The sequence below is a fragment of the Argiope bruennichi genome, chromosome 1, assembly GCF_947563725.1.
Source record: "Argiope bruennichi chromosome 1, qqArgBrue1.1, whole genome shotgun sequence".
NCBI lineage: Eukaryota > Metazoa > Arthropoda > Arachnida > Araneae > Araneidae > Argiope > Argiope bruennichi.
The window spans coordinates 70,205,511-70,232,166 of NC_079151.1; the positions used below are offsets into that span (position 1 = coordinate 70,205,511).

A 26,656-nucleotide genomic window follows, 5' to 3' on the forward strand; every position below is an offset into this window, starting at 1 on the left:
TTGCTGAAAATCCAGAATTTCTTAGACTGATTTAACATTAAAATATTGGTCACTCGGGATTACTTCGATAATATCCAGTAAACGTTGCTGCTATTTTGCCTGCACCAGTTTATTTTTAAATGAGATAATTTTCTTTCTGCTGAACTGCCAGGTGATCATACCGTCCCCGTTATCTGGTTATCCAAGTATTCATATAAATGTCTGGATATTTGCTTATATAAGTAAAATAAATAAATAAACTCTACAATGGATGCTGAATGAGAACCTCTATGTTGTAGTAAATATAATTTTTCACCATTCGTCTTTGCTGTGCCATTATAAAACCATTTCCCTGTTCATTGATATCAGTATCTTTAACTTCCAGCTACTTCATTTGGATTTGGTCGTTTCAGAATAAGTTTCCTCTCACTTTTGTTATGGGTAAAACGCATTCAATCGCAGATTCACAAGCCACATTAATGTGCTTCTGTCTTTCTTAATTGTTCGGTACATTTTAAATCTTAATTTTTCTTAAAAGATTGTATTATTTTTTTCTGCCATCAAAGTGTACTACTTATTATCATTCTGAGTTGTTCTATAATTCGTCGTTTTGGAAAATATTACGCTAATTTTTGGAGGAAAAAAGGTAAACTCTCGGTTTTCCACGTAAATTCAAAATTTTAGCCTCAATACTAATACGGAATATAGCGAGGGTTATTAAATACAATTTTTTTTACCATTAAGTAAAAATAAATTTTAATGTGATTTTTTTTAATTTTTGAGTTCCTTTCAAAGATTGAAGATGCAGATTATTTTTTCAATTAATTATTATTTCAATTAATTATTATTTTAATTAATTAGTATGTAAAAAAGCAACTTTTAAGTCTTCGCCAAAATGAAATTCAGTATTCTAAAATATTTTTTTTTTTTTTTTTTTTTTTTTTTTTGGCTACACGCTAATGTACAAAATTTTAAAAAAATATCAAAAATCCGAAAGTTAAAGAAAGAAATTTAAAATATATATTTCAACTTTCTTTCAAAGTTTAATAATTTTCCCTCTTTCGATATTCATTAAAGCTTAATCTTATTTTTTACGTTTGCTTTTGCGACGTTTTGCTTTGATTTCAAGAATTCCAATTATATAATATTTTGTTTTTTTACTTTTTTGTACATTAAAATGTCTGTTTTAGAAAAATTATTTTATTTTTGTATTTTCTACTTTTAAGCTTTAATTCACAATTTGAAAATATAACCATTGAAACATTTTAATTATTTTATTGCGATTTCATTTCTAGATGGCATCTTCTTATTAAATCGAAATGAAGTGAATGACTGGCGGTAAAATCAGAAAATATTAAAATACTGCATGTTTCATTCAGAACACACAACTGTATAAAATTTGCAGGACTCTAACTCATACACAAAATAATAAAATATTCATAACAAAATTCCATCTAACATGAAGCCAGCCGTGTTGCATAAAAGCAATGAAAAAGAAGCATTTACTGCTTAGAATTTTTCACACATATGTGAAGTTATTGACTCTTTCCGAGAGAGAAAAAACTTCTAAATATTTTGCTTCTGCAAAATATACATAGTAAGAGCGTCCAACGCCGTAGCGAAATTTCTAATAAATAAATAAATAAGTAGCTTTGGCGACATAAATTAGAGAACCAGATGCAATAAAGAACTAACTTTAAATTATTTATTTTGAGAATAGCAGTTTCCCTAAAATTTTGCAGTAAAATTTCTTATGCAACGCTTTTGGAATTCTTTGTGAATATTTTGTTCTGCAACGATTCAGGGTTGATTCACTTAGTTATGCAAAGTACGCTGATAAAAGTAAGCCTTAAACGAACTGACAGCTGGTTCTCAGTTTCATAATTACGTATAAAGATTGAAAATACTCGCAAGAAACATTTGCGAGTCCATCATCCATGTTTTTTTTCTTCTGTATTTTCTTTTTCTGCTTTTTGTGGTTTGCATTTATTTATTTTTATTTCTTATTTGAAAATAATGTTAAATAACTTGGCTTTTAATTTCTACTAAAAAGAATATAAAGATATTCGCTATTTAGTTAGCGCATTAAAATGCATTTTGAAATAATTGGAAATGGAACTAAGTCAAGTAATATATATAAATTGGAATTGCAATATAGGATATAAAAAGGCAGTATTCAGTTAAAAATAAGTTAAGCAGTTTGTGAAACTTCATAGAAGTACATAAACAGGTTTGAGATATGAAATACAATTGCCTGATATATAAATAGTTTTTATTATATACAATTTTTGCATCTTTAAAACGATATATGCAAAAAATGATAGACTGCATTATTTAGTTATTCAGTGAAATTAGTATTCTGCCGTTACATAAGCTCAGCATTATATGGCCCATATGAAACGTGTTTTGTTATCAAACCTAATATGAGGATATTTGATAAAAAGAGAATTCCTTAATTTCACTTACATATTTTCCTGTATTTTTACAAAGTAATTCTGTTTAATTACAGTTTTTATACTAACTTTTAAAAAACCGTTTTCTTTTATTCCTTTCCTTTCTTTATTTTAACAATTGTACCGTTGTATTTTTTTAAACATCTTTCTTTCATTTTCAAATCTTTTAAATATTTATCGATTATGATAGTTGATCTATATTAAATATAATATTTTGAGCTTTAAATAATCATATATCTTGCTAATCTAATTCCAGATTTAAGCTCATTCTAACGGTTTATTCCGCAAAAGAAATTGAAAGCAAATGACTTCGTTTAAATTATTTTATAAATATTATATTTAATTTGGCAACTGAAGAATTTGAAAGTTTTAGCAAAGATTGAGAATTTTCTTTACTAAACGATTCCGTTGACTAATTTTGAATTTAATGCAACTGAATTCTTCTATTCCTTTTTGTTGTTCTAAATATTGTGTTAAGGTGTTTCGTGCAGCAATCTTCAACATTATTTTGAGATTCAAAGAATTGTTTCATCAGTTAAATGTCTCCTCACAGATGCACATTAAAAATATTCTGAACGAACTTGAGTTTAAATGTTTGAATTAAAAGAAATTCTGAGATGCAAATTATATTCATCTAGGGGATTCAATCATTAGAGATAGTAACATATTAAAATAATTAGTCAAATATGATAAATGTGAAATCAACTTAATATTACCATTAGCTTTACATACAGTAGCATACATTAGCAACATTAGCTTTACATACATACCATTAGCTTTACAGTATATGCATCAACGGACGCGGAATACCATGATAAATTTTAAAATTTATAGAAGAATTAATATATTTGTATCGGTAAATGTGGATCGATTCAATGAAATACGTAATAGAAAGAAATCGCAGGTAGCTCTAATATTAAGACAACAATAGAGTTTGGAATAATTAAGTACTCTATTTAAAACTGAAATTTCTCAGGAAGCTTGTAAACAATTGAAAACTAATTTGTTACTATTGAATGTTGCATGCATACAATTGAATTATATATTGGATTATAACATATGCACATTCTAATGTACTTGAAAGATAAAATACTATTCACAAAATAGATTAAATTAATACAGAATTATCATATACATAATAATAATCCAGTGTTAAATGCTGTTAAGACACAGATGATGCACGGTTAATACAGAAGTTTTAAGCACTTAACTATCTTGCTTATTTTATTATCTAATTAGATGACGCCTTTTATTTCGTGAATGCGCTGTCACACTTATTTAATTAAGAATGCATAGAATAGTTGAGGTGTTTTGTGTAATTTTTATATGCAATTATAGCTTCTTAGAATGATTTCATATCGGCTTATAAGCTTCAAAAGCGATAATTCTATTTCTGTTTGACGCATATGTATGATAATTAAGGATTTAATTCTCAGTCTTCATGAATGAATAATGGGAAATAGAAAATGGGTCTAATTGAAATTAAGTAATATCCTTTATTTTCTTTTTATTATTCGTGTTTCCTTTGTCGCAAGCTTTATTATAAATCCTAATTTAGTTATTTATAAATAGGCTTGAATGAAAGATAATGCAGATACATTCGGGAAATGATTAACTGATTATAAGAACATAATTCCATATAAAACGATGATTATGTTTCCCAATCATATTGTGAAATTCTGCAATACCAACAATGCTGCTAAAAATATTTCAAATTATTATTTTTTTTTTACTTTCTTGCATAGTTATTGTAAAAATTTAATTTTTAATCTTGCTTTTATCTTTATCTCTATTATTAAGGAAGAATATGAATATCTGTGTCCAAGTTTGAACAAGAAAACGGTATAGATATATATTAAAAAGTGAGAATTTGCTATTCGAAGCAATTTTTCTGAAATTTAATTTAAAATTATTCAAAGTTGTCGCATTTTTTCTGAAAATATTAGAAGACAAAAATTATTTTTAAATCGCCTTAAAATTTAAAAAAAAGAAAATTATCTTTTTAATGATGCCAATTTAATAGCCTGGCGAATGACATTATTGCCCTGAAATTTAAACCATTTTAGTTATTTCATCAAATATTTAATCGCTTGATTTTCTGCCATTATTGAAAGCTAAAGAATAAGGATTATTTTTAATATGTGCATAATTTGCTAAGTGAATGCGAATATGATAATAGTAATAATATAACTAATAACTAAATATTAATAATAGAATGTGAATATAATAAAATTAATGAGGAAGTGAAATTATCGTACTGCGAAAGTTAGAAAATAGATTACATTATTATAACTTTATGATTATATAACATTAACTAATTATATATAATTATTATAATAACTATATATATATAATTATTATAACATTATGATTACATTAATATAAGATTTGATTTATCATGATTCTTATGTACAATGTACAGCACTGGCGTTAGTTTATAAAACTATCACTTTAATTTTTATCGCAATTTAATGCTATAAAATATTTTCTGAAGGGAATCGTGAATTTTAAGTTATAAATAAAAGATAGAATTCAAGATAAATACAATCAAAATAACCGGTGTACCACCTGATCATCAAAAGTGGCTAGTATGCAATGTAATAAATTACCGTATTGATATTATTATAATAGTTCAATGTTCTGAATGAAAAGTTTAAATAACCCAACCATTAAGCAAGACTTGGAAATTTGCAAACCAGACAACGTAACAAAAATAATAATAACAAAAGAAATAAATAAATCCTACTTGTCATCTATCCACTTTATGAAGAAGTTATTGATGACTCACGTGCCAGATCGCTCATATTGTGAAGAAATTTCAAGACCTCCCTGTACCAGGGTGGGGAGAGTCCGTTGCAGGGAATTGTTAGAAGAAGAAACAAATTGAAGAATTCGAGAAATATGCGGAATCGTTTGGGAAACGAGTTGTACCCACGTAAAGGACATTTGGTACATGCATTCTGGTGATTGATCCTGGCGCGGAAGCAATTTGTCTTCAAACAAGCCGACGCGTGTGATCGAATGCTTCCTACCTCCACTCACCCCATGTTTGTCAATGCCCCAGCACGCGGAACTGCGTTTGATGTATCAAAAATATAAAAATACAAATAAACATCGATGGGAGGGGGAGCAACGGAAATGCAGCTGCTTACTATGTTATTATTTATGTTGCTGGTGCAGGTGGTTTGCTGGAGGTGCTTTTGGTGACATCTCTCATACATTTAAAAAATAAATTTATATTATCTGCTGGATTAAGGAGCAATTTTCATTGTAGAAAAAATGATGATGGAATGTAACTGCCAATTCCTTATATTGTTAAATAAAAATACATTTTTATTGTTTTGTATATGAAGTACAGAGAAAGTATAGTAGTCGTCAAAAAAATCGAACTCGAGATTTTGACGAATCTCCGCGTTTCAGACCTCCTTGAATCCGAAAGACACATTTTTGGAAAATGTCCGTCAGTCTGTCTGCGACGAAAATAACTCAGAAGAACTTTGACATAGACCGATAAAATTTGGTATATGGTCTTTACATCAAATTCGTAGATTTCCATCAAATTTTTAATAAACTTCGTTCAGAAGAAATCTGTCTGTCCGACTGTTCTAATGTAAGTTAATACGATAACTACAAAACGAAGAAACATGGATGGATAAAATTCGGTATACATATATAACATCTATAGTATACACACTTATCAAATTTTGAGCTAAATTCAATGAGGCGTTGACCGTCTGTCTGTCTGTGCTTTCAGAATCATGTAAACGCAATAACTCATAAATGCAGCGACAGAAATATATCAAATTTGGTATGGAATTTTGGGACTACAAGTGTGGTTTTGTGTCAAATGCTTGTTTCAATCGGCTTGTAAAAACTTGTTCTAAAACACATCGCATTCTATTAACCCCATGGCAGGTATTTATCCCTAAAAAACTCTCAATGGATAACTCAATAGATTCAGAAAAAATGCTACATTCACGAAAAAAGTTAATATTTTTACAATAGTAGGCCAATTCCATGCTAAAATATTCGAGAAAGTTCCGGAGAGATCACTCCCGCTGGTTTAAATCATGGAAATAACATTGACTTTCTTTGTCATACTACAACAAAATTGCATTTCGGTCTTTGCTTAAAATAATATTTTGAATGGCTTATACTTTTAATCAAATAGAGTAACTTGCTTTTAATCAAATCGTCTATGAATTTGGAATACTCTGCTTTTAACCGATTAAAAATAAAATTATAAAAGGCGTATTTACATTTCATTTCTTCGAAATGTTTTGAAATTATCCATCCTTTATATCATTCGAATTTTTTTTAGTTCCATTTGTGACAAGAAAACAATACAATGCACATCTGCTTTTAATTCTGCTTTCCGATTGAAATAAGTCAGTTCTACCAATTTTGAGATGAATTTAAAATGTATTACTTTAGCATAATTCTAGAGAACCAAATCATGAAAAATTCAGACACACTTGCAGTTCTTTATCTTTTATTTTCAGATAAAAATTTTCTATCTAATATAACTTACTTATATTAAATTCCTATGAGCTTTTAAAGAAGTCTTCGAATTATAAATTTATACGCGTAATTATTTTGTTTTCTTTATTATCAAAACAGATCATTTTTAATTTAAAATTGTTTGCATTTGTTTATGATACCCAGTTTTATCTGCTGAAGCAGTTTTCTAACCATTATACCAATTAAAACAAACAAGGCGGTATTTTTACACAATTTAATGGGGATATTATACTAAAAGTCTTTGTTGCTTGATTTTTTTTGTTTTTGTTTTAGTAGCAAACTTTTCACGTATTAGACAATTCTAATTGTTCTCTGCATTCAAAAAGCATTCTGATTGTTTCCTGATGATCAAGTCGTTCATTTGTGTATACTTTAGAATGCCACTTAAAAAGACTGAAATTTTCATGACATGAAGTTCCATTTTCATGACCATGTTTTTTGAAATTAATGGCTTTGTATGGCCATTAAATGGCCATACAAATGGCTTTGTATTATTTTGAAGATAATTATTTCGGTACTTTATTAGCAAATATTGTATTTGTATAGTATTCCGTACAGATAGTTTTGTTTTCTGTTAATTGTGTTTGGAATGCATTTCACATTAAATATCTGTGCGAATCTGACAATGGATAGCCTTTTAAAAAAATTATGCTCATTTGGTATGATATCGATATTTAATTAGAGAAAAATTTGCATTGCTTAAGGTATTCGTCTAGGTTAAAAACATGAATTTGGATAAAAAATTCACATTTTTATTTTTTGTAGTTATAGGTATAGAAGAATAGGTAAGTTTCAATGTAGGTATGTATCAATTAGAAGTCAATTTATAGCAAACTAATTACTTTGTAAGTGAAGCTTATTTATAAGCATTTAAAAACTTTAAATCCATTTTCTGTAGAATGAGTTCATTCAAAATTCTACCGTAAGAGTATCATCATATCTCAAAAAGTAATCAAGATATCTAAATGAAATTCATAATTAGTGCTTGTCATGTTATACAGAGTGTAATGAACTATGGATTTGATGTTGAAAGTTCTAGAAGTGGATTTATGATTGTTTAATGTAAATGCTGTTTGAAAAATTTCATAAATAATTTCATTTATTAACACAAAAATTTTAGTTTTGGATATGATTTTTTAATAACAATTAGCTACACTCTAATATATGTTACACATGTAATGTTACAAAAAAAAAATTAAAAAAAAAAACGGTAGCAATATTTTTTTCTAGAACAATAGTTAGTTTTAGAGGAAAAGTCTTAGTTTTTGTAAATAAATGTTAAAATTTACATCAAAATAGGCTTTTTCTTCAAGAGCTACATATATATTTAAATAATTTCACTTTTATTCATCATTTTATCCTTATATTAAGGAAAAAACATCATATAAAGATTAGAATATTTTTTTTGACAATTCCCTTCCTAACCTAGGTAAAAATAATAATAATAATTATAACCGTATCGGGTGACACAAAAAATAAATAATTCAAAATATAACAATGCCTATAATCTAATTTTTTTAAAACATTTGATGTAAAGTATTGTTCTGAATGAGTGGTTTGAAACACACATTGCAGAAATTTTGGGGGGAAAAATTGAATTTTGAAATATTTATGTATTTTACTTATAGAAATCACAACTGTTTTATATAACATCAGTTCCACTACTATGGAACATTTGTGAGTATAAATATGAATTTTAGCAATGTTCAAAATCTTTTTTTATATACATAATAAACCAGTTAATATGCAAGTTTGGAAAATAACTATGAAGTGTGTTCCTTTTTGTTGATAATTCTTTTTTTTTTCTGTAGTGTGAACTAGCGAGACCTTGCCATCCACATACCTCGTGCCTGAACATAGCTCCAGGGTTTCGATGTGGACAGTGCCCACCAGGCTATACAGGCAGAGACGTCCAAGGCGTAGGATTGGAATATGCACGGTCCGTCAGACAGGTAAAATGTAACCCTTTCCTTATTTTTAAGCTCTCCTCTAGTGTTTTAACACATTGGTCACGATGATGGTCATCGATGTCCAACATCTGGTTATTTCAGTAGTGCCGTGGAGCTTACAGATGACCTGCATAGGGCATTAATCTTTTAGCTAGCATTCAGCTATGAATTTCACACTCTCTATGAGTTTCATTATATAAGGTGGCCAACGTAACCCTTCGTCATGCTGCTCTGGGAATATTGACCTGAGAATATTGACCTGAGAATATTGCTTGAAAGAAATATACATGCATAGGTAATAAAATTGTACCACTAGCACCATGACCGCACCTAAAAAGACATTCAACTTGGTTAAAAAATGCATCAAAATAATGTTTATATAACCTCACATAATGAGCATTACGATCAATAGTCATTTTTCAATCAATTTATTTAAAATTCTGTGGTGATCAAAGAATTAATAATTAAAACAAATATGTAACTGGAAATCAATTCTAAGATACACATTTTGATGATTATCGTTTTCAAAATATCACACAAAATTAATATAATAAAGAATTATTCCATAATTAATGTAGTTATAATAATTCCATAATAATTGTAGAACATTTGTAGAGATTTTCATTTTTCTTTGAATTAATTCGAAACGAATAATCTAATATGTGTGATATTTGGATGTGGGGAGCATTATCTGCGTTCAATTTATGAAAAAAATCAATATATTTTAAATACAGTGTATTAAGTTTTATAATCGTTAAATTTTATTTAATAGATTAAGCTTGCCATACAAATTATTTTCTTGTCGAAACTTCTTTTTTCTTATCTTTGAATATATAGCTTTGTCTTGATATTAATGAATGCGACAATGGACAAAATGGAGGATGTGTAGAAAATTCCCAATGCATTAACGTTATGGTAAGTACATTTTAGAATTTGTTTTGTATATTTATCTATTACTAATAAATATACTTTTTCTTCATTAAAAAAGGCTATCATCAGTATTTTTTTCTAATTACATATCAAATTATATTTATACTCATTTGATAAATAAATTTTCATCAAATATTAATTGCGTAAATTTTGAAGTAAATTCCTTATAAAATTATAGCAAATGAAATGCGCAATTTTATTATTTCGTTAGCATTCTTACTTAATTTGATGAAAAAAATAACCGATAGTACAATTTGGTTGTAACGACCAAAAAGCACTAATATCCATTAATAAAATATCTAATATCCGTTATAATGTGGCACGGCTATGTTTTTATTTTTATATATAGATAATTAAATTATGTTTATATTAAAAGTTGATCAATCTCCCCCACTCTCGAGCTTATTTTTAGAGCTGTTTTGATTTTTTAAAACATATTTACAGATGTATATTTAAAAAATTTAGCAGTTTGAACCTCTATTTTTTTTTCTCGTATTCGAATCATGTTGAAAAAAAAATTATTATTGTCAAAAAAACTTAATATCGAGATTTTGATAATCACGAATTGATTTTGAAGATTTTGATGAATCTGAGCATGCCATTTCAGAACTCCGGGAGTCCATATATATATATATAATATTTCGAATCCTGTCGGCTAAATAATATGTAACATTATTTTGGTTTAAGCAGAGTGCAGGTTTGAAGACATAGACGGGACGTTGTATTTTTAATTTTCTTTAATATCCATCTAGGGAAAGCAATTTATTTACAAGCAGACGCAGCGCGGCACAAAAACAGAAGTAAGACAAAAGCGAAAAAGGGCCGAAATAAATGAACACTAGTCTTATATAATATAGGATTTCCGGCCACGGGCCAATGGAATGACCTTTGACAAGGGCAACAAATCAAATGAAGTATCACTTTCATTTGATACGTAGTACTGATGGCGCATTAGTTTTACAGAGGAATTAATTAAACCGAAAGTGGAATTAGATCACGAAATAAGAGAATATTTTTAGAATGAAGTTACTATGGACTAAATTAAGATAAAATCGTGGAAATTAATTAAATTTAAATTAGAATTAAAATATCAGTATATATATATATATATATATATAATATATTGAAATTATGTCTACCTGTCACTCTATCTATTCGTATGAGAAAACTATAAACTAGAAAACACAATGACTTAGGGGAATAAAATTTAAAAAACGATGCTATACGAATAATTTGTATATTTCTACAAAATTTTGTACGAAATCTGTTGAAGGGGAAATCCGCCTGTATATACATGTGAACGTAATTCATACTGTAGAGCTAGATCGATGAAAATTAGGACATAGTTCATCATAAAAATGTAGATTTTTTTTAAAATTTTGGACAAATCCTATCGAAAGGATGATCATCTAAATTTGATCTGTTAATTCATATGCATTTGAATGCAATACTCAAAAACGGAGTAATTAACCCTTATGTTCATTTTGTATAGTATACCATACATACAACTGTATAAAAATATACTACCACTATAAAATAAAAATATATATAAAATATAAAAAATATAAAAATATGAAATATAAAAAAATGTACATATAAAATATAAAATAAGCTACCTATATACATTTTTTTTTTTTTTGCTTTTCTTTAAAAAAGCAATCTTGCCACGATAAGGGTTAAGATAAATAAAATTATCTTTTATGACCAAAATTGAAGATTTGTATTAAAATTTGATTCATTCATAAAGAATCATTTCAATCATTCATATAAAAAACAAACTTCTAAAATGTATGCGTATATTTCTTCATTGTATTACAGAGTAGAAAACGTTGTATAATGATTCACATCACGCAATGACGGAGCGGGCGCAGGATGAGGATGCCCATTGAGCCAGTTTTAGAAGGCGCCAGAAAGACAAAAAAGAAAAAAAAAAAAAAAAAAATTAGTGCGCTTCTGATAAATTTTTTAAAAAGAAGTATCGTAAGGAGGGCGAATAAATAATGCCATATAGCTTCGCTATTCCTCTGATCCACCCTGAAGTCGCGTTGGAGAGAAGAATTTGTCGTTCTTGTAGATTTACCGTGATTTTTGGGGCTTGATATTTCTCTAGATATTCTTATCCTAATGTAATATACAAAATATGCAAACTCTTATAAGGCCAGCCAAAAAAATGCTACCAAGTCTTTGTACATAAGAAGAGATAAAACCTGTCTGTTTACCTCCTTTTTTTTTTCATTTCTTTTTCTACTACAAATCTATGAATATGAATTCTTGAATTCTAAATACCAGATATAATATATATAAAACAAATATATATTGGACAAATATATATTTAGTATATAACACAAATAAGTACTGAAGCCTTGGTTGTTATTTAGGGCTCTTTCAAGTGTGGTGAATGCATTGAAGGATTTGTAGGGAATCAAACACACGGTTGTCATCCTCACCCGGGTATGTGCCCCGATGGAACTATCTGCGACGGAAATGCCGAGTGTGAACTCCGAAGAGGACTCAGCAAGTATCAATGCCGAGTAAGTAAAACCTCTTCATTTATTTTTTAAATTAAACATCTCTTACATACGCATAAATACAAAATTTTTGAATAGTGAAAGGGTGGTAAATCAATTATTTTTTTAAAAAATAAACGATGGGAAGTAGGGTGAAACGAAAATGGCATTAATTTTTTTTTTTTTTTTTTTTTTTTTAGATTTTAGTTTGGTAATAGTGCTGAAAAGCTGTCTTTTAGGTTCAAAAACAATTTTTAAAAATTTTATTGTAATATATTATTTTGAGGTGTCTCAAAAAAAATTGTAAAAAATTAAAAAAATTTAAATTTAAAAAAATGGGCCTTTAAAAAATGTTTCTTAAATTTTAGTTTGCTAATAGTGGGGAAAAATTAGCTTTGTAGCACCTCTTTTTTCCCTTAAGCAGAGAGCGCCCCCTTGTGGCGTTTAGAGACAAGCAGTTGAACGGGAAACCTGCATCCTGAGGTCGACTTTTTCCCATGCGCAACGCTTGCGCTATCGCCGAATGCTTTCGGTTGGAAACGGTGGAATTCTTCCACCATACTGTTTACTTTAACCTAATTGCCTATGTGTGTTTGTAAATTTTGTAGTGTAGCTGTGTTTGTGTAGATTAAAAATATTATATTTAAAACCGGGCAGTTTATTAGAAAATCGCAACACACTCACTATAGCTTTTAAATTCAAAAATATCTCGACGTGTCGCAAACAACTTAAAGTTAGTAAAAAAATTGAAAAATTATAAACTTTGATAAAATATTTTTATGAATTTTCCTTTCTTATAGCGTTACAAAAGATGATTTTAAATAATACATAAGCCTTACAACTAGAAAAAATTAATGATAATATATAGTAAAAGAAAAAATATTTATGTCAAATTTTGCGTTTCTTATTTCTGTAATCATTAAGGATACAGATGTTACAGCTGCAATATGTTTGTTTCTACTTCATTGCCACATTAAAGTGTTTTTTTATTAAATTTTGGTATATTCACAAGTGAGTCAATTTTTGATCTTAAATATCCTTCTCTTGCGATTGAACCACAGATATTTTAAGCCGATTCGGCCACTAATTTCACAGCTCTTCCCATTGCTTGCGTAAACAAGGAAGCCGGGAAAAGTCGATAGCAGAGTTCCCTATACAATTTGGTTCAGTTTCAGATGCCTTCCGTAGAAAGTCTTTCAGAGAGTCACTAGAAACATATTTGAACAAGGGAGGTGCAGCTACGTCATTTGCAAGCCATGAGATCATGTCGATGTAATCCTTTGCATCGAAGTTTATCTTAGAACATTACACTTCCTGATTCTGTCTTTACTTTCTGTTCTTGCTTTTAAAATAGTACGTTGTAAACCAAGTTCAATTTTACTTTCACCACTTAGCATGGTCAAATGAATATTTTCTGAAGCAGCGGAGTACCTATTTCTTCGAATAATCTGGTCTATAACGTTCTTGAGATCGTCAAAGAGATAGCGTGAATATGAGATAAGCTTAAAAAGATGTTTGGAACCATAAGTATATTTTAACTTTTCTGATACACAAGTATTTTTTTACCGTTCTTGATTAAATTTAATTGTTCTCTGTAGTTCTTAACTTTTCCTTTCTTCTTTCTTCTTCAAAGCGCATGTGGTAGTAATATCAATCTTACCTTTAACTATTTTCCTATTAGAGAGTTAATCGTTTAGAAACTTTTGTTCCATAACTGGTACTTTTTTTCTTTTATACAAGTCAGCAATATCAAATAATCTTTTAGCTTCTTCTCTAAATTCTATGAGGTTGGAATCAAACTTATCTGAACATTTTCTGCTTTTAGGCTTTAATAAATTCCTTTATTTAGCATGTTAAGCTTTTATCATTTGTAAAATTCTTTTCCTAGAAGAAATAGGAATAAAAGTTCTTGGCCATATTTGTTCTATATATTTCAATTACAGAAGGCTTCTTCTCTAAAGCAATTTTGAGGTTATACCTAACATAACATTGGCACTTCATAATAGATTCGTAAGTAGGGAGTTCAAGAAAATCAAAAAATAGAATGCTGCGACATTTGTCTTATCTTTATTCAATTAGACTGAGCCGTTTTTACTCACAACAAAGCACACAAGCGCACAAACTAACAAGTCAGTTACGTTAATCAGTTACACAAGAGATGTAGTGATGACACCAATTCAACTGAACTCAGCAAAGCTACTGATGTGAAAGCAGGCCTGTTCTTGTCACCAGCCGCAGACAAATCTGCGTTTTCTGTCGCAAATCAGCGAGAAAAAAATCTTTGAAAAAATCTTAAAATAATTAATGAAAAATCAGGATAAGGTAATTTTATCTTTCTTGATTTAATTTAAAGATAAATGTTCCATTATGATCTCAAAAGCTTGAGAAAGAATAATGGATTAAGAATTTCAGGTGTAAGGATTTGAGCTTCAATTCTTAAAATTTTTTGTAAAAATAATTTTTAAAAATTTAATAAAATTCTATAAAATATGTCAGATGTGCTAGAGAAATTTTTTAGAATGACAAATATTCTCTATTAAGAAGCAATCAATGAGATTATGCATTAATTTTTTTTTCAACCCTTAAAACGAAGCATATCCGTGCGAAAATCATCCAAAACAATACAAAATATTAAATTAAAATTTTTCATTGTTAAATTTATTAAAATTTGAAGTTTAAATATCAGATTTTAAGATACTGTAATTCATCATTTATGTACCAAGTTTTATATCCGTTAATGCGATAGATTTGTTTAGATACCACGCACCTACATTTCCTTTTATAAATATAGAAAAAAAATATTTCCATTGTGGTTAGAAGCCAGAGAACAGCACAAGAAAATTAATTCTTTGACTAACATTGTAAACAAGGCTCAGCCACTTCAAGAATGCGACGAGCATACTTATTAAATTCCTCGGCATATGACAACATTGCGCTTCTTTTATTTCACTTGAAATTCATTTCGCGTGTTTTTTAATTCCCTAATGTATTCAGTCCCTGTTCATTCCTGAGTTAAACATTAAATTAAGAAAATTACAAGCTTCCACCTTTAATATTTAATTTACTTAGTGACATCAGAGACGAGGAAATTTTTCAAAATTTTGGATTCGAATATTCAGAAATAAAACACTGTTGTGTAAACAAATTCCGCAAAAGAACGGCACGTGAATTAATTTTGAATTAATTTTTTGACTTTCGATTTATTGAAAATAAAGTTATATTTAAGATAAATGAAAATTTTATTAAATAAGACTTGTTTTGGCTAGGAAAAATATTTTATTAAAAATTATAATCATTAAATATTCCAAAGAGATATTCTTAAAAAATTAACATTTTAAAGATTTCGCGATTTTAATGTTCATTTAATTTTATTTTCGATTTACCAAATAGAAAATGAAGCTGCATTTGATCATTTTATTAGAAAGGTTGAATATGTATTTATGTTTTAAAAAGGGAGAAATTTAATAACTTTAATTCTCTCTTCCCTTCTCTCTCTTTTCATAAAATGCCTGTCGGTAGGTTAATGAATTAAGGTAGGCTGAAGCTGAGAACCATTAAATAAAGGAAGAAGGTTATAAGTTCCATGCTTTGATTGACCTCTTAACCAGTGTTATTTAAAAAAGAATGAAGAAATTTATGCATTTTGCTATTCTAAGCAATTTATATTATGGAGACTTTTTCTTAATAAACTCATGAGTTTAATTACACATTTTAATACATTTTCAACTTAATCTGCATGTTTTATATTTGATTAATTATTTTTTATTTTAATTTTGTGAAAATGCATATGCTTTATTTATTTATTAATTTAATATAATTTATGCATGCGTTTCATTGACGTTTGTACACAATGATATTGTTAATATTATTTTATTAATAGGAATTGCATTTTTTACGAATTTATTTATTTAACAAAATAACATTTCCATCAATCTTCTTGCGGCCTTTCTCAGATTTTCGAATCTGCGCAACTGCCTACTCGGAAATCTACAATTAGGTAGTTAGCTCTATTTTCAAAAGATATTCTGCGATATCTCAACGATGTTTGTCGATATTACGTATGACATTCAATATCGTGAAGATATCATAATAATAAAGTTAAACCTTTTCCTCAAATAGGGAGATGAATACGCCCTTTTGCAATGAATTGCTCTCTTTAGATGGATAGACTGATTTAAATATTTCTCATTTCCCTGTGACTGAAATACAAATGTGGGCCAGTCTCCCCTGAATGCCCTTTCTAAAAGGCACACTCTCCTAATCTATTATATCTCAGTCTCACTTCTGTCTTATGTGTTACCACGGTGCTTCGAATCAACAGAAAACGTCATACTGCCTCTTCATCATGATTTCGTGACTGGTGGTCTACCTAATATACCAATTGACATTAGAATCTCTACTATTGACATTAGAATCTCTACTATTGACATTAGAATCTCTACTATTGACATTAGAATTTTTACTATTGACATTAGAATTTCTACTATTGACATTAGAATCTCTACTATTGACATTAGAATTTCTACTATTGACATTAGAATCTCTACTATTGACATTAGAATTTCTACTATTGACATTAGAATTTCTACTATTGACATTAGAATTTCTACTATTGACATTAGAATCTCTACTATTGACATTAGAATTTCTACTATTGACATTAGAATTTCTACTATTGACATTAGAATCTCTACTATTGACATTAGAATTTCTACTATTGACATTAGAATCTCTACTATTTCGTAGAGATGTTTTATTTTAAAAAATTATTTGTTAATATTTACTTCTGCATCTTTCACATTCATCTTAAATAATTGTGACATCTATTTTCCATTTTATCTCATTGTTATGCTGTTTCGTCCATTTATATCTAGTGAATATTACCATTCCCTCTTAATTTCAAGTAAATATTATTATCTTATTTAAATCTAAAATGGATGAGATGCTACAATTGTTTCCCAAAATAATAGTCGGAATTATACAAAGCAAAAGCTTAATTCATATTGCAAAACATTAAAAAAAAATCTGTTTCTGTAAATGTCATTGAGAAACTTTCTGAAAACCGACTTCTCCTGCCAAATTGAAATGCACTGAGTACTGAAACCAATTAGAATAAAGAGATCATTTCAGTATGTATCTCAGATACTCAGAAAATGGCGGCAGAGATATTAATACGATAATACTCTTTTGCCTTTTCATAGAAGTAATTTCAGAAAATAATCAATTCTCTGAAATGAAAGCCAGTTGACACTAGATGACAGCCAGCAGATACTTAAGCTGCATTATAAAATCTTGTGACATTGTAATTGTTTTGTTTACCGCCGTAATAAAGAAATGAGAGAAATTTTGAAAAATAAATTGGAGAATCAGGAGTCATAAGTTACTTCAATATGCAATAAAAAATATTGCACTGAATTCCGACAATTTTATTTATTGTTCTTTAGAATGATAATTGGAGCTATTTTTCTAAAGCTTTATTTAATATTTTGAAGAATAACTTTTCTGCGCTTCAGAAAATATCAAAAAGCATTTTCTCTCCCTTATACTTTAACTTCATTTAGATTTTTACTATCCATTTGAAAAATAAGCCTTTCACTGATTAAAAAGAGGAAGACTTCGGAAAAAAATCATACAAAAAGTAATTAAATTAATTGAATCAAAATAAAATTGGAATAATTTCAAATGTATTATTTTAAAAAGCGAAGAAGTCATTTATTTTTAAATGAAAAAAAATTAATCTCTTCAGAAGAAACTTCTTGTCATTTAATCTCTGTAAATTCGGATAAGGTTACTTTGCTAATTTTATTCTAATTTCTGTTTTTAAAAAAATATTCCTCTGAAATTTTTTTCGGTTACCAATACTCATTTTTCAAAATATGAATTGCACTCAGTTAATAAAAATTTATTTTAAAATTAAAACTTGAATTTCGAGAAAGATAATCAACGATTTTCACTTAATAACAATTGAATTATTCTAAATTAAGTGAAGTGAAATTTAGGATAGCTCATTCATCCTCCTTTCTAGTCACATCAAGGTTCAAGTTATGCCTAGTTGTTAATTTTTTTTCCTTACAATCAAATACCTCAGTTACCATTTCAATCAATAATTGTTTTTGTTGTTGTTGCTAATCTCCATGGGTTGACTTAGTCAGACCATATCCAAAAATCCGTTGACAAGAAGAAAGTCAAAAACGAGGAAGGGAGAAGAATCAATTTCTCCTTAAAGAAGTCCTAAACAGTCTAGTCAATAATTAAATCTTATAAATTATTTTTATGAATAATAATATAACAAAATGTAAATATTTTTATTACATAATACTTTTCTGAAATTGTTTAGAATTGTTATCGGATGTTCGATACTGTTCAAATAAAATTTCTTACAAAAATATAAAAAATTTTCATGATTTATTTGATTTATTACGAATTCCATTAATTTATTAACCAAATTTTCTCAATATTTTATGAGCTTCATATCTAGATTTGGGAGTCTAGATTTTTCATGCCTAGATTTGAGTCTCAAGGTAAATAAATAATTTTTGACGCATTACAATTAACATTAAAACTAAACATATTGACAAGAGTTTTGTTAAAAATAATTTCTTAATTAACTTTATAATTTTAATATAATCAAGATTATATCAAAATTACAAAGGGTGTTCAAATGAAAAGATATGAAATGACATAACAACGTAACCGTTAACATATTTGCTTATGCCGCTATGGGAGACCGTAGAGAGACATCTAGAAATGCGATTAGAGTGTCCGGCGTAGATCGGAGCATACGCGGGCACCCGCATGAACAGGAGAGAGAGCATATGCTCTTATAAAGAGCGCCGTCCAATTGCGCTATTTGTTGAATTCCTCGAGCACAGAAGAACTATTAACACCGATGTGTACTGTGAGGCACTCCGAAGACTACGCAGGTCCATCAAGAACAAAAGACCGGGGCTACTCACGGAGGGTGTGGTTCTGCTCCATGATAACATGCGTCCAGCCGTCTCCAGGATAACATACGTGGAACTGGCCAAGTTCGAGTGGGAGCAGCTCGACCATCAGCCCTACATCCCGGTGCTATCGCCCTGCGATTTTCATGTGTTTGGTCCCCTGAAAAAAACATCTGAAAAGGAAGCGCTTCAACTCGGACGGCGAACTTAAGGTCGCTGTGAAGGAATGGGTCCCGTCACAGCCAAAGGAATTCTGGGAACAAGGATCCTTCGGCTCGTTAATCAATGGGATCGTTGCGCTCAAGCCTATGGTGTATAGTTTGAATAAAGTTTTCATTTATACCCACAGTGTAGTTTCGTACCTTTTTATTTGAACACCCTTTGTATAATTAAGGAAATTTAATTTCTGATTTAAAATTAGAATCAAGTTTAGGAAATCATAAATACGAATCTATTAGATTTTGTGCAGTTAATTAAACCTTTCACATATTTTAATTTGGCTTGATTTGTTTCATATTAATTTACACACAATTCTTTAAGTGCCTGATTAATGAAATTCTGCGCCATTGTGTGTTCGCGATCACAATGCATTTTTTAATATTTTTAAAATTTTGCTGCCAGTTTATTGTTCTTTTTGAAAAGCACCATCTGGTGAAAAAGTAATTACAAATTCCTATTATGCATATATATAATAATGAAATTTAAAAATAGATTAAAATGAAACAGCATAATTTTTTAAAAAAATAAAGCAGTTTTTTTTAAAATTTTATTTGTATAATATTAAACAAAAATTATTTTAATCAAAAATATTCAGAAGATCAAAAGCATAAGACATAGAAACAATGTTATAAATAAATTAAATCGCAAAAGATATAAGAAATTCACTACATATTCATTTAAAATTGAAAATATATTGTAAAAACAATAAAATTAAACTTTAATTTAAGTATTTCTATTATAAACATCGTCTCTGTTTAATAAGAAATTTCTCTCCCAGTCAAAGAAATATATTTTACCTCTAAAATAAATATTGAAAAAAAATAATATTTTGGGAATTTTTATGACATAGCAACAAATTTTTCAGAAGATCAAAGGTTCTAATGAAACTGTTTATCTTCAAAATAGAGAAATGCAGTCTGTGGAAACAGCTGCGACAATGAAATAATTTATTTTAATTAAGAAATGGAAACTCTTCTCGATCATCGATTTTTCACTCGTTCAAGAATGGGACATTAATTATTCATTTGACATGTTCGGAATATTTCCCTTTTCATAATTTCACTAATGCATTCTCTCCTCTCCACTAGATAGAGAAATTTAAATGAGATCTGGATTTAAAAAGCAATATATTTTAATTAATTAGTTCATATCATTCAAATTATAAACAACCATTGAACAATTTTAAGGACATTAAGATAGGTTGAATTGTGCTTTTTTTAGCATGAAATTGTAAAAATCCTAATTCCTAAAATTTGTAAAGTAACCTTTTATAATTCCTATTTAACCTTTATTTTTTTTCTAAGCGCTTTCACTTCATACGATAAATACAAAGTCAGGAGAAAGGCTTGTATACATTTTCGAGCAATGAAAAGTTTTAAAATATTACGAGAGAAAATGAAAACGAAGTACAATGAATGAAAATTGATCAGCAAAATGTTGATCAGTTTTCATTCAATAAAAATAATGTAGCCTATATGAACTATCTTCAACAAATATAATTTTGCTTTTTTTCTATTAACGATTTTAAAAATTTTAACAATATTTTTAGGTGTAAATTATATTAAAACTCTTTCAACATCTCATTTTCATTGGATACGAAAATTCTAATAAATTGTAAATCCTGATGGAATGGAGTTAAATTTGTTTCATATTTTTTTTTTTAATATTTAGCATATAAAAAAGCAAAATACCATGTTTGGGCAAACAACAAATAATCTCTTTCGCTAATTCATTCTATTTTTTACTTTCTCTTCATATTTAGACTAATGTTTTGAAGGAAATATACTATATAAGGTTTCATATATTTTTTCATGTATGTTGCAATTTTATTACAACCAAATTTATTAACATGTCACTTACTGGGTGTATTTAATTATAAAACAATAAAATAGTTTCTAAAAATTTTATCAGTAATTCATATTGTGAATTTTCTAAATGCATTTCTGAATAATATGTTGTGCTTTTCAGTAACGTTTTGGATGGGAATTTTTAGAACTTTTATCCGTTGTTAATATTGTGAATTTTCTGAATGCATTTCTAAATAGTTTGTTATGCTTTTCAGCAACATTGTGGAACTTTTAGAACTTTTATTAATATTGTGAATTTTCTGAATGAATTTTTGAATAACATGTTATACTCTTGAGTAACGTTTTGGATGGGAATTTTTAGAACTTTTATCCGTTGTTAATATTGTGAATTTTCTGAATGCATTTTTGAATAATATGCTATGCTTTTCAATAACGTTTTGGATGGGAACTGTTATTAACACAGTGAATTTTCTGAATGAATTTTTGAATAATATGTTATACTTTTCAGTAACGTTTTGGATGGGAACTTCTTGTTGCTTTTATTAGTTGTTCATATTGAATTTTCTAGGTGCATTTCTGAATAATATGTTATGTTTTTCAGTGCCGTGTTGGATGGGCTGGAGATGGCAAAACTTGTGGCCCAGATCGGGATTTGGATGGTTGGCCTGATGTAGATCTATCCTGCTCAAGTCCTAGATGCAAAGCTGTAAGTTGATGAAATTCATATCATTTTTTTATTGCTCCAATAACGAATTTCTAGATTACTTTTTATGTATACAATTCAAAAGTGTCAATAATTATTGTTTCTGACCAAATGTTCTGAATAGATGTTACAGTAATTGATATTTTTATGTGATGGCAAATGGTTCAACGAATATTGTTATTTTGTTCACAACAATACTAACAGGTATTATTTTCGTGTGTAATAACATTTTTGTGTGTAATTTAATTCATATTTTGTAAAATCAACGAAATTTTTAAGGATATTTCAAAAAATGATATATTACCATTATTTCTGTTTAGTATCCATTAACATTATTAAAACATCAACTTAACTGTCACTGTTATTATCAGTCAATAAATTTCATTATCAATTACAAAACTAATGTATTTGTAGGGACCGATACAGTACAGCTGCTTACGAAAATTACATTTTATGAATATAATTAGAAAGAGCCAATAATTATTGTTTTCAGCCAAATGATATAAATACCTGCTACAATAATATATACAATACTATTTTTATGTGACGGCAAATGACTTCAGTGATTATTTTTATTTTGTTTGAAAGAACATCAACGGCTATGATTTTATATAATATTGTCGCGTGGAATTTAATTCACTGAAGCAAGATCTACGCAATTTTTGAAGATATTTATGGAAGATTTAATTCCATTGTTGCTATTTAGCAGGCATTAACTTTATTAAAATACTAACTTAATTCCTACTGTTAGTATCAGTCAATAAATTCCATTATCAAAGACTAATGCTTTTATAATTACAAGACTAATGCATTGATGAAGACCGATACAGTAAAACTGCTTGCAAAAATTTTGTGCTTGACATTTTAAAATATTGGATAGTATTTCTATCTGTTGAAATTATGCTTTAAAATCGTAATTATGATAATATTCAATTGCTTCTTTTAAATTTTTTTAGAAAAATATCCAAGCATTATATTATATTTGAATGCTTTCATTTGTATGCTTATTCCAAAATTGTGCTTTTTTTCCAACTTTCAATTTGAAATACATTTTTTTTTTTGCTTTTTTTATGGCAGAAACTGCCTCCTTGTAATTTAGATACATTCCTCATAGCCAATTTACTTTCAAAGGGATTTTCGGTTGCTTCAGGCTAAAAAATATCAAAAAAGAGGAAATACATTTTTTTTTATATAAAAATAAAAATTCTTAATCTATACCGTAATTTTAAAAACTTTAATAATATAAAGTAACCTTAAAATCTTAACGATAGAGACAACAAAAGAAAGATATATATCTTTTTTTTTGTTAAAGAACTTTAATTTACGGTACTTAAAGATTAATTCTTTATTCTAATTCTGAAATATTTCATGTCGGCATTTTTGCTTTTGCTTTTATCTTTATCTTTTCAGACATTTGTTTTATTCAGATATTTTCTGCTTCTCTCTCTCTTCTCTTTTCCTCTAAGCCTTTTTCTCTATGTATCCTCAAGAAGGCATTTGAAAAGGACGGGATGTGGAAAGAGAGTTCCTTCTTTATTCTTTTCTTTACTTTTTTTCTAATATCCGGTACTTCTTTTCTTTCGATATTGCGTTCATTGAGGTGTCTCTTAAAAAAAGAAGGAACTGGTTCGAATGAACTGATTTTGCTGTCTCAGGTGTTTTCGCGATTTTCATTTCGTAGTCAAGTGTAACGTTTCAAATAAGTTTTTAATTTCTATATGATATTTAGGGTGATTTGCAAAATATTAAATCTGAATCAGTTGGAGAAAAGCTAAAAAGGTTTCAAAACAGTTGTTCCAAATTTTATATACAGTCATAAATAATGCACTGATTTAAGGTGACTTCGTTGTAAAGTCGATTTTTTTACGAAACTGTGAATTTTTTTAAATATTTAATTTTCTTAATGTTTGAACAGATTTCTTTATGCAACCGTTCGAATTTTGTTTCTATTTTTTAAGAAGTTACATTGATTTTTATATTTGCCTTTACATACCGTTTTATTACCATTTTACATCTTCAGCTTACACCGTTTTATCAAATTCTAATCTTTGGTAGACTTTTCTTCCAAAAAATTCAAAAATTAAAATCTAATGCAGACTTTTTGTTCAAATTTGGTATAATAATTTTTCAATTTTTGCTGTTCCGGAACTAAAGAATAAGTAATGTTTTTATTTGGAAATATTTTATAGTTGTTTTAGTTCTTCACAATGCGAAAAAAAATGGAAATGTTTGACATATTTATTAGTCGAACCTCAATATTTAAAGAATGGACAGAAATGCAGCTTATTTTTTAGTTCAAGAACTAGATAATATGTTTTTTGAGTTATCTGCAAAATTTGAAGCAAATCATTTGATAAAGCTCTAAAATTAAAAGATTTTTGCTTTATACCTCTTTTTAATAAAAAACAAAATTTTCTTTTCTTCAATTTTTGAAACATTCTTTAGCACTTAACTGGTATATTTTGGTTTCATACATGTTTTTTCAATCTTTTTAATGCAAATTACAAAAATATAACTATTTTTAAATGTTTTTCAAAAAATTCATTTCGAACGTAATCACATACCTTCACACAACAGAGATATTTCAATATATGTTTGTTCAAAATTTAATAAAAATTACAGCATTGACTATCATATCATAACTCCAATTGATCAAACATGCCCGGTATATATAGAATATTTGAGTTAAGCAAAAATATTTAAATGAAAGAATTATCATTTTGCGTCATCTGTCCACAATATTATTTAGCCACTAGTGATAACTTTCACGAAATGATTTATAATTGGACTTCAGATATATTTTTACGTCATCATTTCATGATTAAATGGCAAATACTTTTGTGTACTTTCATGTAACAGGCGGTCAAATGATAATAATACAGAAAATATATTTTCCCGTGACTAGAGCTAGATGACAATATGGAAAAAGATGTTCTTTTTGTGACAGAGATAAATGGCCATATGGTAAAGTCATTTTTTGAGCATAACCGGTAATTAGATGACAATAAGATGACAATATTTTTACGTGGCCGGTCGTTAAATAGTGCCATGTAGAGAATATTCTTTTGTATATTAAATGGTATGGGGATATTCAAAATTAGAATTTGTGTACAGAAAAATTGGAATTTGTGTACAGAAAATAAATTTGATACCATTAATTTCTTGTCTAAACCTCAGGCATGATGTTATAGGCCGTGGTGACGTGGTGATAAGGCCCCGGCTTGTGAGCCGTAGGGTTTCAGGTTCGAGACCCGATTCCACCGAAGAACCGTCGTGTAAGGGGATTTGTTGCACGTTAAATCCGTCATGCCAAACGTCCTACCGCTGGTGTGGTGTGGAGAGGGGGTGCCAGCTCAGGTGTCGTCCTCGTCATCTGACCACGGTTCAAAATTATGAGATCCGTCCCAAAAATAGCCCTAGTGTTGCTTTACAACGGGACGTTAATATAACTAAACTAAACTCAGGCATGATGTTATCTTAAGCTGGTTAAGGAGTGAGGATTCAATCTTATTCACAAACGTTTATTTTTCATCGAACCTCACCAACTTGCACTGCTTATGGAAGCATTTTGACTATAAAGCGTATGTAGAGGACTCGCTTCCTGCATCTGGCCTACATATCATGTTACTCCTAGTTAAAACAAACTCCAGAAGTCACAAATAGATATGTTTATTTTTGAGGTATTTATAGAAATGAGCAATGTATAAGAAAGAATATGTAATATATACAAATGAAAATGAATACACACAGCGCCACCTATTCCTTAGAAACTATCATTCGTTACAGCATATTTTTATAGATTGTTCAGCCTTGATTTCACTGTAACTTAAACATCTTAATTTCGACACTTGTGATTTATCATTTTTAATTGGACAAAAGCCACATATCAACACCTTTGCATTTTAAAAAGAAATCGGCGTTTTTTACTACTTGTACTTTTATTTAACCTATCATTTTTTTTTCACATACTACTTTCTAATTTTATATTCTAATCAAAATAAGAATTTTGTTCTGAATCTTAGGCTCCATCGCAGCTTATGCTATAAACAAATCTTGCACCAGAATAATGCTTATACCATTGTCATGTGACCCCAGGTATCACATCCTGTCGCACAATATTGTAAAATATTGTATTATATATAAATATTATATTATATCATTTAATATTCAACATTATTATACAATATTGTGAATATTGTTTAATATCATGCAATATTATATAATTTAATATTCAGCATTATTATACACTTGCGAATATTGTTTAATATCATACAATATTTTATACTATATATGTGCTACTAGGGACAGGCTGTTAAACGATGCTATGGGCGAAAAAATTTTTACGTGATGACAATTTAGTTGACAGGTGGCTAAATAATGATAAGAAATGTTCTTTATCTCACGCAACAAGCCCCAAATGTCTCAATTAGAATGCTACTAACTTCCCGATAATTTCTTTCAGTCTTTTTACCACATGGCATTCTAATAATACGGGTTCCATATATCACTATGAGAAATTTCAGATCGACCTATATTGCACTTAACGAACTTGAGCGACCTCTTTCTTTTCCTGTAATATTTTTAACGAACTTGAGCAAGAATTTTTCTGTAATATTTTTTTATATTATGCTAAGCATGTTTAG

General features: G+C 28.5%; 1 protein-coding gene across 1 annotated transcript in view; it reads left to right on the forward strand.

The window, feature by feature from the left end:
• The window catches only part of LOC129959701 (cartilage oligomeric matrix protein-like), a 594,738-nt gene that overhangs the window by 512,435 nt on the left and 55,647 nt on the right, over positions 1-26,656 (forward strand). The window contains exons 9-12 of the mRNA XM_056072616.1: positions 8,765-8,905; positions 9,740-9,817; positions 12,211-12,363; positions 21,912-22,016. Coding sequence (XP_055928591.1) covers positions 8,765-8,905; positions 9,740-9,817; positions 12,211-12,363; positions 21,912-22,016 — 477 coding nt within the window. The remainder of the gene's footprint in view (positions 1-8,764; positions 8,906-9,739; positions 9,818-12,210; positions 12,364-21,911; positions 22,017-26,656) is intronic.